The sequence below is a fragment of the Spinacia oleracea genome, chromosome 5 (assembly GCF_020520425.1).
Source record: "Spinacia oleracea cultivar Varoflay chromosome 5, BTI_SOV_V1, whole genome shotgun sequence".
NCBI classification, from domain to species: Eukaryota; Viridiplantae; Streptophyta; class Magnoliopsida; order Caryophyllales; family Amaranthaceae; genus Spinacia; species Spinacia oleracea.
The window spans coordinates 37,641,816-37,656,395 of record NC_079491.1 but is presented as its reverse complement, the minus strand read 5'-3'; the positions used below and the strand labels follow the sequence as shown (position 1 = coordinate 37,656,395).

General features: G+C 39.6%; 1 protein-coding gene across 1 annotated transcript; it reads right to left on the bottom strand.

The window, feature by feature from the left end:
- Positions 1-6,767: 6,767 nt before the first annotated feature.
- On the bottom strand, positions 6,768-9,106 carry LOC130461095 (uncharacterized). Its single transcript, XM_056829025.1, has 2 exons — positions 8,125-9,106; positions 6,768-7,933 (listed from the first exon to the last, which is right to left on the bottom strand). The coding sequence occupies exon 2, from the start codon at positions 7,922-7,924 to the stop codon at positions 6,947-6,949; it is 978 nt and encodes a 325-aa protein (XP_056685003.1). The 5' UTR covers positions 7,925-7,933; positions 8,125-9,106; the 3' UTR covers positions 6,768-6,946.
- Positions 9,107-14,580: the final 5,474 nt, after the last annotated feature.

The following is a 14,580-nucleotide window of genomic DNA, read 5'->3' as shown; positions in this document are numbered from 1 at the left end:
ACAAGCCTCGCCAGGCCCAGCGCAAGGCCAGGCCCAGCAAGGCTGCTGGCGCGCGCGCTGAGCGTGCTCGTGGGCTGCGAGGCAGCGCTCATGCGTGTGGGCCGCAAGGCCTGCGCGGTGCGTGCTTCCCTCGTGGTCGTGCGACGCTCGTGTTCGTAACGAATCCTAATCCTATCGGAATTCGTGCATTGATTAAATCCTAATCCTAAAAAAGTTAAATTTATTATTTAGAGTTCTAATAGGATTCTAATTAATAAATCCATATCCTAGTAGGATTATAATTCCTTTCCATAAACTCTATAAATAGGTGCCTAGGGTCACATTTTACAGAGATCTTTGAAGTATTCTAAAGGTAAGATTTTGAAGCAAAAATCAGCCAAACACTTGCAACCTATTAGCCGAAAATCCTAGTAACCTTAAGGGCGATTCTAGTCGGTCAGTCTTAAGGCGGATCCGGACGTGCTGTGGACTATCTACGGAGGGACGACACTTGGAGTCCTAAAGACTTGTTCTTGTTCGGTTCGGGCGCAGCTAGGGAGGGCACGCTACAAAGTCTATGCATCTGAATTATGCTAAATGATTATGTGTAAATAATATGTTTCCTGGCATTATGGTTTTTCTGCATGATTTATGTTTATTCATATGTATCATAACCTAACAGTGGTATCACGAGCCTCTTATTATTTTCATAATCTAAATTGCATGAACATGGTTAAATTTTACAAATTTGCAAAGAATTAAAGGGGTGATTAATTTTCGTAATTAATTGCAAATTGCGTTTATTTAATTATATGTACGCAGTTTTTCGGCAGTTTCTTCGTTACTCATCCAAATCGAGTGATTTTTGTGTCAATTCCGCATGTAAAAGGCATTCTAAAATTTTGACAAAAATAATAATTTTCGGCCGAACCCAGAATTCCCAAATTCGAAGCCTAAATATGACTTTTCGGAGGTTTTAGTTATTCGAACGCAAAAGTTTGTAAATTTAAGATGTTAAATTGAATATTTGCGATTCTTGTTGATAAATCTTGAATCTTTGATTGACCTACTGTATATGTTTAACAAGTTTGAATGCCTAGCCTTGTTAATTATACAACCTAATTTTTAATTATGATTAATTTGTTGAAATTCGAATAATTTAGAATTGATTTGATTTTCATAATTAATTAATAATTTAATTAGGTACCAATGATTAAAAACCACCATAAAAATTGATAATTTGTGTTAAATTTTAAATTTTTATGACCTATATTTGAATCCATGTTAATCGGAAATTAATTGATTAATAAATTTTCGATTTTTCGCCCTAAAATTATGAAATTAATATGATTTATTAATTTGTCATTAATTTTGGAAATAAAAGTTTTAATTTTATGCAATTCGCTCATGAAACTTGCACGCACAAAGCAATGGACGCTACGTGTTACCCTTAAGGGGTGTTGTATAGTGCGGGCATGCGACGACGAGCAAGGGACCTCGTCGCCCATGCGGTACGATGCAACGAGCAAGGGCCATGGCACACGAGCACAAGGCAGCACGCTGCCCTGTGTCGAATGTTGTGCGCATGTCGGCGAGTGGGCAAGGGCGAAGGGCAAGGCGCAAGCCAGTGGCAGACGCGTGTGGGCAGCAAGCGTGCTGTGCCACAGCGCGCGCTGCCACGCCCAGCAAGCAAGCAGACGCAAGGCGACGAGCAAGCGGGCGCGCGCAGCGTGGCCTGCAGTGCTGCGTTGCGTGTGGCCTGCAGGCGCGACGAGCGAGCAAGCGCGCGCGCAGCGTGGCCTGCAGTGCTGCGTTGCGTGTGGTTGCTTGCGTGTTGCTGTACGAACAATCAAGGGGCGCTAAGCCTCGTGCACTCGATGGGGCTTGGGGCGCAAGCCCAAGTGCCTCGTCGTGTCTCGATTGAGTCGTTTCAAATTTAATTTTGAATTTTCAGTTCGGAAATAATTTGAATTAATTTTAAAATTAATAATTTAAATTGTTTTCTCGGATTTTAATTTTGAGTATTATAATTATTATAAATTTTATTTACACTAATTATTTCACTAAAATTAAACCTTGAATTAATTTAAATTCGTTTAATTCAACTGAAATAAATTAAATTAATGGATTCGATTATAAATTTTATATGAGCTTTAAATTTTAATTAAATTTGTATGTTTCCGGTTAGACTAGAAATACATTTTTATGTTTAAAATTAGTAAAGCATATGAATTTATTGGTTTAAGTGGGAGCCTTTTAGTCATAAACTCTTGATTAGGTCTACAAATCCTTTAAGGTTAAACAACTTGATTAGAATTAATAAGGACTGAATAATTGGTAGATTATTGGTGCCCTTGATTAATTGCTGCAAATATTTATGTGATGCACTAACCAGCTATGTGGGCCATTCATGATAATGAATGGATGAATGGTATATATTGTATATGTACTGTTTTGCAGGTTATGGAGTGACTAGTATGGCCCAAATAGGATAGAAAATATGGTCTGGGTACCATTGATTTGAATGTAATTGGTCTAATGCACCAAATTTGTTTTTCAATTCAAATATGGTCTGCGTACCATCAAATAGTTGTAATTAGTTTAATTATAGTTTATCCTATTTGAAGAAAATGGCGCCTCCCACGGTGAAATTCAAGACGGAGTTTTCAATCCATTTTCATGACGGACTTTGAAGTTGAAGCTTCAAGATGAAGTCGGGCCATACTAGATCACATTTATCTTATGCATGCTTTAAGTTATTTATTGCTTTAAATATGTCTTAATTATGCATGAGATTGTGGCTTGATTATGTTGCATGATTAAGGATTTTAGTTCACTTAAAATCTAACCAACATAGTAAGAGCCTTAAGTTCCAAACTTAAAAATTGAGTTAAAAGGTGCCATGCCAAAATAAACACTTACTTGGATATCCTTTACATCAATCTAGTAATAGTTTTCGCTCAGCGAGGTGTTACTTATTGGTCCTAAAGGGGTAAGGTACACAAATAATTGTGAGTACATGTTAGTTTTGGTGAAACTCAACGATATAAGTAAGGAGTCCTTTTATGTCGTGGCAAAATCGATAGGTTTACCTAATAAGTTCTTAGACGTACCTATCAACCAAGAGTAGTTTCTAGACTATTAGCAAAAGGCTTTTGCTTACCTAAAATGTTTTAGAATTGAGTCAAAATACATAATGTGCTTAATTCTTCAATGGTTTTAGGGTCTTGGAATCATTTTATTCACACCTGCCGGAACAATAAATTCGAATAAAATGCTAATGACTTGTTTAAATTGCATGAATGCTTTAATTTTCAAGTTATTACCCATGATAAATGTTTAGACTTTTCATGCTTCAATGTATGTTTTAATTATTGTTTATAATTAAATATCTTGCACTGCAGTAAATCCTGTTAGAAAGGTAACAATAAATTTCCTCGATTGGTAGTGAATCCAAGAACGATTCACGGAAATGAGAGAAAGTAAGCAATTTAAAATGTACGTTTCTTATATCGACTTTTATGGTTGTTTTCGAGTATCAAAGTCGAATGGCAAACCGATTGGTGCTTGTGAATTCAAAATACAATGTAGTTTTGAGATCATAAAGCATTGAGTTTAAACGCTCAGCTTTACCAATGGTTAACAACCTAAAATCTTTTTTCCATTTAATTCTCGAATGAGTCTAGTCCCTAGACATTCAAATAGATCGATGCTTAGAGAACTTTAGAAGCTTCTGGTAAGATTATCTAGTTGAAACAGAATATTCAACATAAATGGTAAGAACTTTGTTGGAGTGACATTGGACATGTCTAACAAAGTATAAAAGTCAACACTAGAGAAGTCAATTCTTAAGACTATAAGAAAGGGTACAAGAAATAGGAAAACAAGGAACAAATGAAAGGAATTTACGATTCCGTTTCTACCTATAAGTTTATGTTTAAATAGAAGTGAACTAGCAATCAAACTTCCTTGGTATCATATACCGCTTGAGGTTCTTACTTCGGTAATAACTCAAACAATGGAAGCTAGGCTACACTAATGGCCTACAAGTGGGAAATGAAGCATGGCAATGCTACATTAGTTGTAGGGTCATCTAGTTTGTTTTAAGTCCTTTCAAAGGATGGAACTTAATGGCTATTTCGTGGGCAGCGAGGCAGCGCTCATGCGTGTGGGCCGTAAGGCCTGCGCGGTGCGTGCTTCCCTCGTGGTCGTGCGACGCTCGTGTTCGTAACGAATCCTAATCCTATCGGAATTCGTGCATTGATTAAATCCTAATCCTAAAAACATTAAATTTATTAGTTAGAGTTCTAATAGGATTCTAATTAATAAATCCATATCCTAGTAGGATTATAATTCTTTTCCATAAACTCTATAAATAGGTGCCTAGGGTCACATATTTACAGAGATTTTTGAAGTATTCTAAAGGTAAGATTTTGAAGCAAAAATCAGCCAAACACTTGCAACCTATTAGCCGAAAATCCTAGTAACCTTAAGGGCGATTCTAGTTGGTCAATCTTAAGGCGGATCCGGACGTGCTGTGGACTATCTACGGAGGGACGACACTTGGAGTCCTAAAGACTTGTTCTTGTTCGGTTCAGGTGCAGCTAGGGAGGGTACGCTACAAAGTGTATGCATCTGAATTATGCTAAATGATTATGTGTAAATAATATGTTTCCTGGCATTATGGGTTTTCCGCATGATTTATGTTTATTCATATGTATCATAACCTAACACTTTCAACCTCCTCTTGGGGCGACCTTGGCTCCATGACTTAGGAGGTGTGGCTTCTACCTTGCACCAAATGGTTAAACTTAACCATAACGGGGTAATTCTGGAAATCCGCGCCCCTCCTCTCGACATCAGTTGTACTATGGTTGGAACGGCCGAAACTGCAGACGACCTTTACGGTTTTCAAATGGATGAAGCCATCTAGTTCATCGAGGACTACGATTCAGCATTCCTAGACCCGCGCGCATCCCGAGTCATCCCTAAAATGTTGTTAGCTCAAGGTTATTTTCCAGGAACCCCATTGGGCATAAGGAAGAAGGAATGCACGTTTTATCCTCTACCCAACAAATCTACTCCCTTTGGCCTAGGCTATGAACCAACGGAGGAAGATATTGTTGCCCGCTTGTCTGGGCTACGCCTTAATCCAGCTAAGGCCAAACAAACCACCTTTCTTCCCCCGTATCAAAGAACTCTTAACGGAATGTTCGTTCGGGAAGGAGAAGAACACCCATGCTGTGATTTCCCTGAACCCTTCGTTCAGGATGGCTTGCTAAAACCCGGATTTGAAATTTTCCATGACTGCCACACCATGGATGAGGCACATCACCTCACCAAGTCCAAAACAGCTGAAATATTGGACAACCAGGCTCTATGGACATTGTTTAACGAATCGAGGCCTATGAAGGATGAGACTTTGATGACTACCCTAGCTTTACAAGATGAAGGTTTTGATCCAACCCGGTTAATCTCTCCTGCATCAACACTAGAAGAGGCCGAGAACGGATGGGTGAAGACATGTCAGTGGGTCAACGCAAAAGGAATGGAATTCAAGATGAGTACCGGCGAAGAACCAAAGTTTTACGAGACTAAAACCAAGGCTCGAGCCATATAGAGCACCTTAGTAAAAAAGCGCCTAGTAGTTCTTTAGATTGATTGAAAAAATAAAGGCTTTAGAAGGTCCTAAGACCCCTTAGAATATAGGCAAATTTTATTTCAGTATGTTTTCCTTACTTTCCAAATTAATAAAGGCGTAAGATTTCTCCTAAAAACTTCTATTCTAACACTAAATAAGCACCAAAGTTGCAAATACAAAAACAAAGAAGCAGCCCACTCTAGACCCGATAAACAAGGCCCACTCGGTCTTGAATCGTGACGTCGACATCAATACCCGAAAACCCACAAAGTGAACCACACCATCCCTAAAACATAAGGGTCTAACCCATGCAACCCAAAGAAATCAAAAAGGAATCAAATCCAAACAATGCAAATGTTGCTCAAAATAAATTCATAAAATAGTAAACACCGCCCCCCACGTCAACGCGCACCTCAACCCACTCAAAAAGCCTACACAAAGATCTTCATATCTTCCGCACACTAACCCTATTTCTCAAAACCGTTTCAAGTCATGAATAGAAAAAATTAATCCGGGCAAAAATGCGTGTCACGCTAACAGTCAAAAAAGCCTCCGAAATAGCGTCAAAATTGATTTCAATACGAGTAAAAAAGTAAAACAAAAAAGAGAGCAAAAAAAATATAATAAATGCAAGAACATGTGAAGCAAAGCGTCGAAAAAAAAAAGACCGCCCAGAAATCATTTTCAACGCCCAGGGCTGGGCGCCGAAATCTTTGACGCCCCAGCCTGGGCGTTGGAACTCTCTGCCTGCCAAATTTTGCCCACAAGTGCTCGTCATTTTATCCGCACATAACGGAAAAATAACGAACAATTGGGGGGGTACAACACGTATTCAGATATGCATACCGAAAAATAGTTGTACCGAAAAATAGCCGTAGTACAAAAAACAAAAAAAACACATGGAATTTCATTTATGGCTTACGGCAAAAACAGCAGATTAAAATAATGATAAAACTTCACTCATCTCACCGAGCAAATAATATGTTTCCACCTCAGAGCATATCTATTAAATTCGGCATCCTAGAATTTATTCTAGCTAGAACTACGCGCGACCTGATTCTAAGTTAAAATTATTTAACAAAGATACGTAGGCAATCCTATTTGTGGATTCGGTCCAATCAAGTAAAATATATATATGTTGTGCAAAAGTGTTAGACATGAGCAAATATATAAAAAATGAAAAAAGAGGAGGAGCAAAAAAATGAAAGTAAAAATAAAATACGCCTTTATTAAAAAATGATAAGAAGGAAAACAAAAGTGCTAAGGAATGAAAAACAAACACAACTGAAATAAATAAAGGGCACCTACACCCTAGCAAGAACTACACTACTCTAGTTCTTCCGAATCATCAAATAAAGTCTTGTAAAGGGCAATGTTCGCGGGGTCCACCCCCACAGGTTTCTGCGCTGCCCCTATATCAACCTCCATAAGAACCGGCTCCTGGACACTAACTTCCAAAGATGCCAAGGCCTCAGAAACATTATCAGTTTGAACAGTTAAAGCCCGCTCAGCCTCAAGGGCACAAACGATGGTGGGGGAAGGATTATCAACATCAACTAGATTAATCACTGGTTCTACTAGCGGCTGAGCTTTCCTAACCCATACATTGTTCCGGCGACGATCTCCGCGAGAGCTTGCATTTGTTTTAGCAACAGCAGGCCCCTTCATGTTAGGCATCTTCTTAGGCCTAGAACTGGAACGGGGAGGAACTTCCTTTCGCTTTCGATCAGGACGAGCTTTCACAGTCTTAATACCATGGGTGCGAGGATTGGCAGAATCACGGCCCTCATACCTAACCCGAATGCGAGGTATCAAAAGCTCAGCCGGCTCACCATTTCGAGCCTCGGTCCTCACAGCTTTATCATCGGAACTCATCCACAACTTGTAGTTTTCAGAAAGACCCACAAAGCCATTTGTAGCCATGGCCCAACGCGGGAGACCATCATAATACTTAGCCCATGCTTGAACCCGTGCTTGTGAAAAGGCCGCTACTTTATGTGGTACTGTATCAGAAAATGGGATAGTCTGCCTTAAGCCGTATTGACGCATGACTCGGTAATGAAAGATATAGATGGGCCGAGATAGCCCCAACAAAGAAACATAAACTGACACATCAGAACCCCCCGTCATAGTAGTCAAACCCCACCACGGTACCACCCACTTAATAGAACAGATACCATGAGTAAAAAACGAAGCCCACTCGGCCTCGTCCTGGCCTCGGTGTAAATACTTTCGATTACCCAAAGCTATAGGACGATAATGTTTAGGATCGGCAAGAGTTTCTAAGAGCCTAAGTCGTTCCATGAGCCAAATCTGCAGAAAGAACGGGTACGATCAGATCAAACAATAATAAATAAACAAATGAAACCTGGGGCGCAGTTTCAATGCCCAGGACCAGGCGCCGAAAATTCTAACGCCCAGCCCTGGGCGCTGAAAATCAGCTCCAGGCAGGACAAACGAAAAAATATAAAAAAATATGTGTGCGCAAAAGAAAGATCGATTACCTGCAGCAATAGGGGGCTCCCCTTAACAAAGTCTATGCAACAACCAACGGCATAATAGAATAGCAACTTTCCGTCTGGCTAATCAACGGGATCAACCTTATGTCACCGAACTCGCCATTGTTATTCGACAGCAAATAATGATTCAACAAACAAAATACAAGGCCTCGAATGTTCAATTTTTGTTCGGTCATATTTTTACTAGGTCTAAAGTGATGTTTTACAAGCTTTGCCAAATTAACCTCATCACCCACAACAATCTCAGCGAGCATGTTAGCATCTAATCTTACGAAAGCCCCTACGGTTGTTTTACCCTCTTCAATGGTGCCAGGGGTGGCAGGAGTAGCATTAGTAGGATAACCAAGGATCGCGGCAAATTCATCTGGCAAAGGACATATTTCATTGCCCCGAAAGACAAAAACATGGTGATCAGAATCCCAAAAGCTCAGGGCTGCACACAGAAAGTTATAATCAATATTAATTTGTTGTAAGCCTAAAAGTACCTTTAAGTGGTATTCTTTCAACAAAGCATTTTCTGTAGGAGTAAGGGCTCTTAGCCAACGCCTGACAACTCGTTGGAGGGAGAAGGGAGGAATCGACATGACAAAAGCAAGGAAGAATTAAAGCTAAGTAATTACGAGAGAAAGGAAGATTGAGAGTGATGGAAAAGAAGGACGTATCTAACCCCTATATATACCTGAAGACATAAACATCCTGATCCCATTCGGAAACGCGTTAAGAAATCCGAAAACCAAAAATTGCCAGGATAAGGCTTTCAGCGCCCACGGCTGGGCGCCGAAATGATTAACGCCTAGCCTTGGGCGCCGAAAATGCAGCCCAAGGCCCGGATCTCGCAAAACGCGGAGCAGGAAAGGACTTAAAACCGTGTTGGTAGACACGAGGCCCTATTGAAATCAAGATCAAGCTCAAAAGCACCTTTAGCACCCAAATAGTGAAAATGAATATTAAAATTTGTCGAAACTTAGACTCGTCTCAAGGAATATATGTGTACATTTTTTCAAAAAGCAAAATAAATATTAAGGTCGTTCTTCGAAACACCAAAAAATATTATTAAGTCGTTGGTTTCTCAAATAAAAAATGTTTGTTTGTCAAAAGATTAATCCGGGCCAAGCTAAACCTGATATCATTGAAAAATAAACTTTGTCGCCCGGAAAGCGAAGTCGCACTCCACGACTTCGTCAAAATAGCATACCACTATAAAGGTCGCTCGCACATACGAGCACGATCCCAAACATGATTAAAGGACGTTATAAAATACGTACCTCTCTTGGCAAGAAATGACCGTCAAGCCTGAGTGCTTGGGGGCTCGAAAGAAAATATATACTCCAACGAAGAGTGTGCGAAGTAAAAATCATATTCCCGGACTACGCTATACACAGTCCAGTGTTTGGATAATCTCAAAGAGAAAAACGGATTTCGACCTCAGAATAAAGGTCGCCGTTGATACTTGTACATGGTCCTCTGATCAAAAACCAAGTGGTGGCAAAATTGAGCCGTAAAGACTAGCTCAAAACCATGAAAGAAGATGACCACAAGATAATGGTCCGTCTGAACACGTTGTCAACCCACATTCAGGTTGCAACTAAATCCGAGCATCCCTCGAAAGAATTCGCTCCTACAAGAATGAATAAAAGGAAATTCTCAAAAGAAATCACAATGAACAAAAGAAATAGGAACTTGCCCATCTTCAGCGGGCAAGATCGCGTCACGAACCACGCGAGTTCCAAATTAAAAAAAACGAATTCAGGGACGTCCACCCTCAGCGGATAGGGCTCTCCCACCTTCAGCGGGCGGGGTCTGCGTCACTAGCCGCGCAGGTCCTCAGTTTTCGAAAAAATCTTCAAAAAACAAAAAACAGGCTCGCCATCTTCAGCCGGCGGGGTCTACGTCACAAACCGCGTAGGTCCTTATTTTCAAAACAACACAAATAAATTTCAAAATAGCTTCGTCCACTCCTATCGGACGGGGTGTCCACCCTTAGCAGACAGGCTCGCCATCTTCAGCCGGCGGGGGCTACGTCACAAACCGCGTAGGTCCTTATTTTAAAAAAACAACGAACAAATTTCGAAATAGATTCGTCCACTTCTATCGGACGGGGTGTCCACCCTTAGCGGACATGCTCGCCATCTTCAGCCGGCGGGGTCTACGTCAAAAACCGCGTGGGTCCTTATTTTCAAATTTTAAAACAGATTCGTCCACTTCTATCGGACGGGGCGTCCACCCTCAGCGGACAGGCTCGCCATCTTCAGCCGGCGGGGTCTACGTCACAAACCGCGTGGGTCCTTATTTTCAAATTTCAAAACAGATTCGTCCACTTCTATCGGACGGGGCGTCCACCCTCAGCGGACAGGCTCGCCATCTTTAGCCGGCGGGGCCTGCGCCACTAACCGCGCATGTCCTTAGTCGCCGTACCGATAACTTTTTTCGGTGTTCCCTTTTTCCAAAAATTAAAGGATTGGTTTTCCGTTTTTCCAAAAAGAACGATGAGCTGGATTTTCCTTCGTTTTACGTCCCATAAAAACAAGGGGGTTTCTCGTTTAGCTAACCCTGAAAATGAGAATCTTTAAAAAAACATTTTTACCTCGTGATTGGGCTTGGCCAGGCCCAATTACACTTTATAGCTTTGATTTCGAAAACATCTATAGCTACTTCCAATGAAAAAGTGAGGGAATTTCTACGCATCTTTAGATACTTCCAATGACAAAGTGAGGGAGTTTCTATACTATCCGTTGACAAATCCCAATGACACGTGAGGGATATGTCGACACTTCAAGTGATGACACTTCAAGTGATGACCCTTAAGTCAAATGTTATCACTCGGGGGCTCGTGAGACCCTCGCAAAACAAGTCACATACACTATGGCTTGTGTGACGCACTCCGTCTAGTACTTTGACCATCGTCTCATCCCGAGACTCAGTCAAAGTGGGGGCTAACTGTAGACACCTACTTTTGTCCCCATTCCCGAAAGGGAAGGTTCGATGATGAGAACATAAAATCTCCACTTGGAAACACATCTCCTATAAAATAACGAATCTCAATCACCCTTTTCATTTCACCCGAAACCTGCTATTTATAGAAACCTGCTAAAAATAGTAACTGCCGTAACGGGTAGTTGCTAAAAGTGGCAAGACATAAAAGATAGAAACCTGTCAGAATTAGGTGTTGCACTCCGACATAAATCCTAAAAGAGATAGAATTTGCAAGATGAATCCTATTCCTAGTATAATTTCGAAAATAAGAGTTACGTATTAATTAAAATCCTAAACGAGCCTAGAGTTCGTAACGGGCCCAGACGCATTCCTTCATAAAGTTAATACGCACTAAAAGACTCGGATAAGTCTCAAAGACTCCGTATTCTAAGAGTCCAAATCTGACAAGGAAATACGGCCCAGACCCTATTTTCAACGCCTAGCTCTGGGCGCCGAAATCTTCGGCGCCCAGCCCTGGGCGCTGAAATTACCTAGGTACGTGTTCTCTCCTAATAATTCTTGGATTAGAGCTCTACAATTCTATCTTTCCACGAACTCTTCCCTATAAATACAGCCCCAAATTCGACGTGAAACAACACACAATTCATATTCTGAGTATTGACTCCAACCCCTAAGCCTAAGCCTCACGCTGCAAAATTGATCCCGCGTTCTGTCGCAATCGATCCGAAAATCGAGCAGAACGTATCCTGTCCCTTGTAGCCGAAGAATTAAGCCCGGAAACTTGAGATTAGTAAAATAAAAAGAGAAATAGCAAAGCCAAAGTGGTTAGTTTTCTGAGAACCATGACGCACCTCTCAAGGGTGCGTCGTAATGTGTCCCTTTGCATGATTTAATCACTTTCCTCGCCCTTTTATAAAACTGTTAAACTATTAAATCTGATTGTTCTATCACGCCTAATAAATATAATATCTTGGGAAATTGAACTATCATGCTAGGTCCCTTAAATCAATCTAAACAAGATAATCACGATCGATCCAGTATTATGTGTTGCATATTGTTAAAATCAATTCAGATTAGTTTAATAGTTAACGCATGTCCCTTCAATTATTTATGCTGAGCTAGTAAGGATATCCTGCCTCTGGAGTTATCGAAGAGCGAGTACTCCTCTCGGTAGTTACAGTCCCCCGAACCCTCAATCTCTACCTTGCGGGTGTACGTTGAGAGATCCCCACACCATGGATCACAAGGGAACCTATGGCAGTCGTGGTCAAACATAATTGCACTCCCTTTATGTCACGATAACCGAGTTTTGTCAGTTTTTCTCATTGTCGTTAAAAACTGAATGACGACTCCTATATTACTAGTCAATTGGGTGTAAACTCACAGGAAATCCAATTACACTTGATTCGACAAAAAGAAACGTCACGCCCACGAGGGACGAGGTCACGCATTAGCCTCGTGCTTTTTCGACCCCCTCACACTACTGAATATTGCCGGAGAGCAATATATATTCTACCAAGGGGTAGAATATGTTAGAGAGTCTATGTGAATTGAATTAAGGACAATTCGTACTAAGGGCACACCCCGCTTGTTAATAGTCAATGTCGGATTATCTCAAACAGTGTTTCTGAGAAGGAACAATGGGAGTAATTTCACTTGAGTCCATGTTTGATCACAAGTCCTAAAGGATTAAAAATGAAGTGTCATTGACGAATTGTTTAATTATTTAATTGTTATGTCTTGTGTAGAGTCTTGAGTCGCCTTGAACATAACATACTAATTAACGTAAAGTGTAACCCGAAAGAGCTTCAAAACTCTTGGAACGTATATACCTTGAGTATGAACAATGGGGGGAGTCTTGCCGGAAAACTTGTACTCCTTGAATGATACAAGACGTTGTTTCATTCTTCTTTTTATGCCGTTGTTCATTGGAATTCCGTCGGTATGGCCCGACTGTCGGTAGTAGCCCGACTTATTATTTGGTGTATGGTTGGCTCCCATCACCCTTTTATTTCCTTTTGAGGATACTTTATTTTACCCGTTCGAATCTACTTTTTATTAAACTGTGAGTCAAAAGTCGTGTCAGGTGTCGAGTCTTGTCTCCATGTTTATTTGTTTATTATATGGCTTTTGCATGTGGATTATTTAATTCGTCGAGTGAAGCATGTTAGGATAGAATGTTATTCAAGCTTGTTCGTACTCAGCTTTTGCTGACTTCGTGCTTCATGTCTTCTGGTCATGGCCTTTGCCTTAATGACCCTATGATGATCCATCAATTGCAATTGTGTTGTAGGGGAGTAGAATTTTAATAAAGCGGGTTTGTAGAGATAACTTGCGGGAGAAGTTATCATGGGATTCGTGTTGAGAGTTTAATCTTCTGTACTTTATATACTCTACTTTTATTTAGTCATGACTACTACTATTGCTACTATTTATAGTTAATGGATTTTTTAAATGGTTTAATACTTTGGTTTTGGGCCTCAACGGTTCCAACTTGTTTTCATAATCATTAACTATTTATTTAATATGTTTTGAAAGTTAGTTAATTCCGCTGCGTAATTCTGGTAAATAGTCATAACCGTTATCACGGTGGCGGTAATATCTTGGTAATTCCTGTGTTTTAAGTCGGAAAATGTTTTATAAAAAGCAAGGAATTATTAGGGTGTTACAAGTTGTTTGTGTAAAAGTGTTTGGTAAATTAACCGATAGTTGTTAGCTGTTTAATATTTAAAATGATCATTAAGGACATTGACATACTTTGTTTCTTATTAATATTAGAAAAATAGTTTATTTTGTTTGTTGTTTTCTCTTTATTTTTTTAATAAACATTGACTAAATAAAACAAATTTTTTTATGACAAATTATTCTTAGTTTAATTTTTTTTAATAATGTATTAATTGTAAATAGAGAAATATTACTAATGATACTTCAAGCATGATTGCAATAGCTTTCAATTGCTTCAAAGTACTACTATAAAAAATTTTACAACAAAAAACGAGTCTAGTAAATATGGTGAAATGAAAAAAGAAAGTGTAAGTAATGTTTTTAGGAGAAAATAATGTAGGTAACAAGATTGATAGTGGTATAAACTATAGGCAATAGTATGACAAAATAGTAATTTTCATCCACTTTTTTAAACCTCTAATTGCAAAAGGCTTTTATATTGAACTTTTACAAAATTAGCTTTTTCTCCCCCAAAACTCTCTCCCAAGCCTCTCATAACCAAACACTTCCAATTAGCTTTCCTAAAGGTCAAACCTATAATTCACTCCAAAAAGCTCTTTTTCTCTCAAACATCTCCTACCCAGACACCCCCATAGTGTTTGGATGGGTTTACCCTTATGTATGTTGTAATTACAGCTCCTTTCTATTCGACTTATTTTAACTGAACTTATATTATCTAAACTTATATTATCTGAACTTACCCGAAAATATCTAAACTTATTTTATCTGGAAAAAACTTATTTTATCAGAAATATGTTGTGAAATAAAGAGAAAGAGAGGAGA

Bases quoted from the DNA above. Each gene is read 5' to 3' on its own strand.
- LOC130461095 (XM_056829025.1), bottom strand. From the start codon at position 7,924: ATGGAACGACTTAGGCTCTTAGAAACTCTTGCCGATCCTAAACATTAT.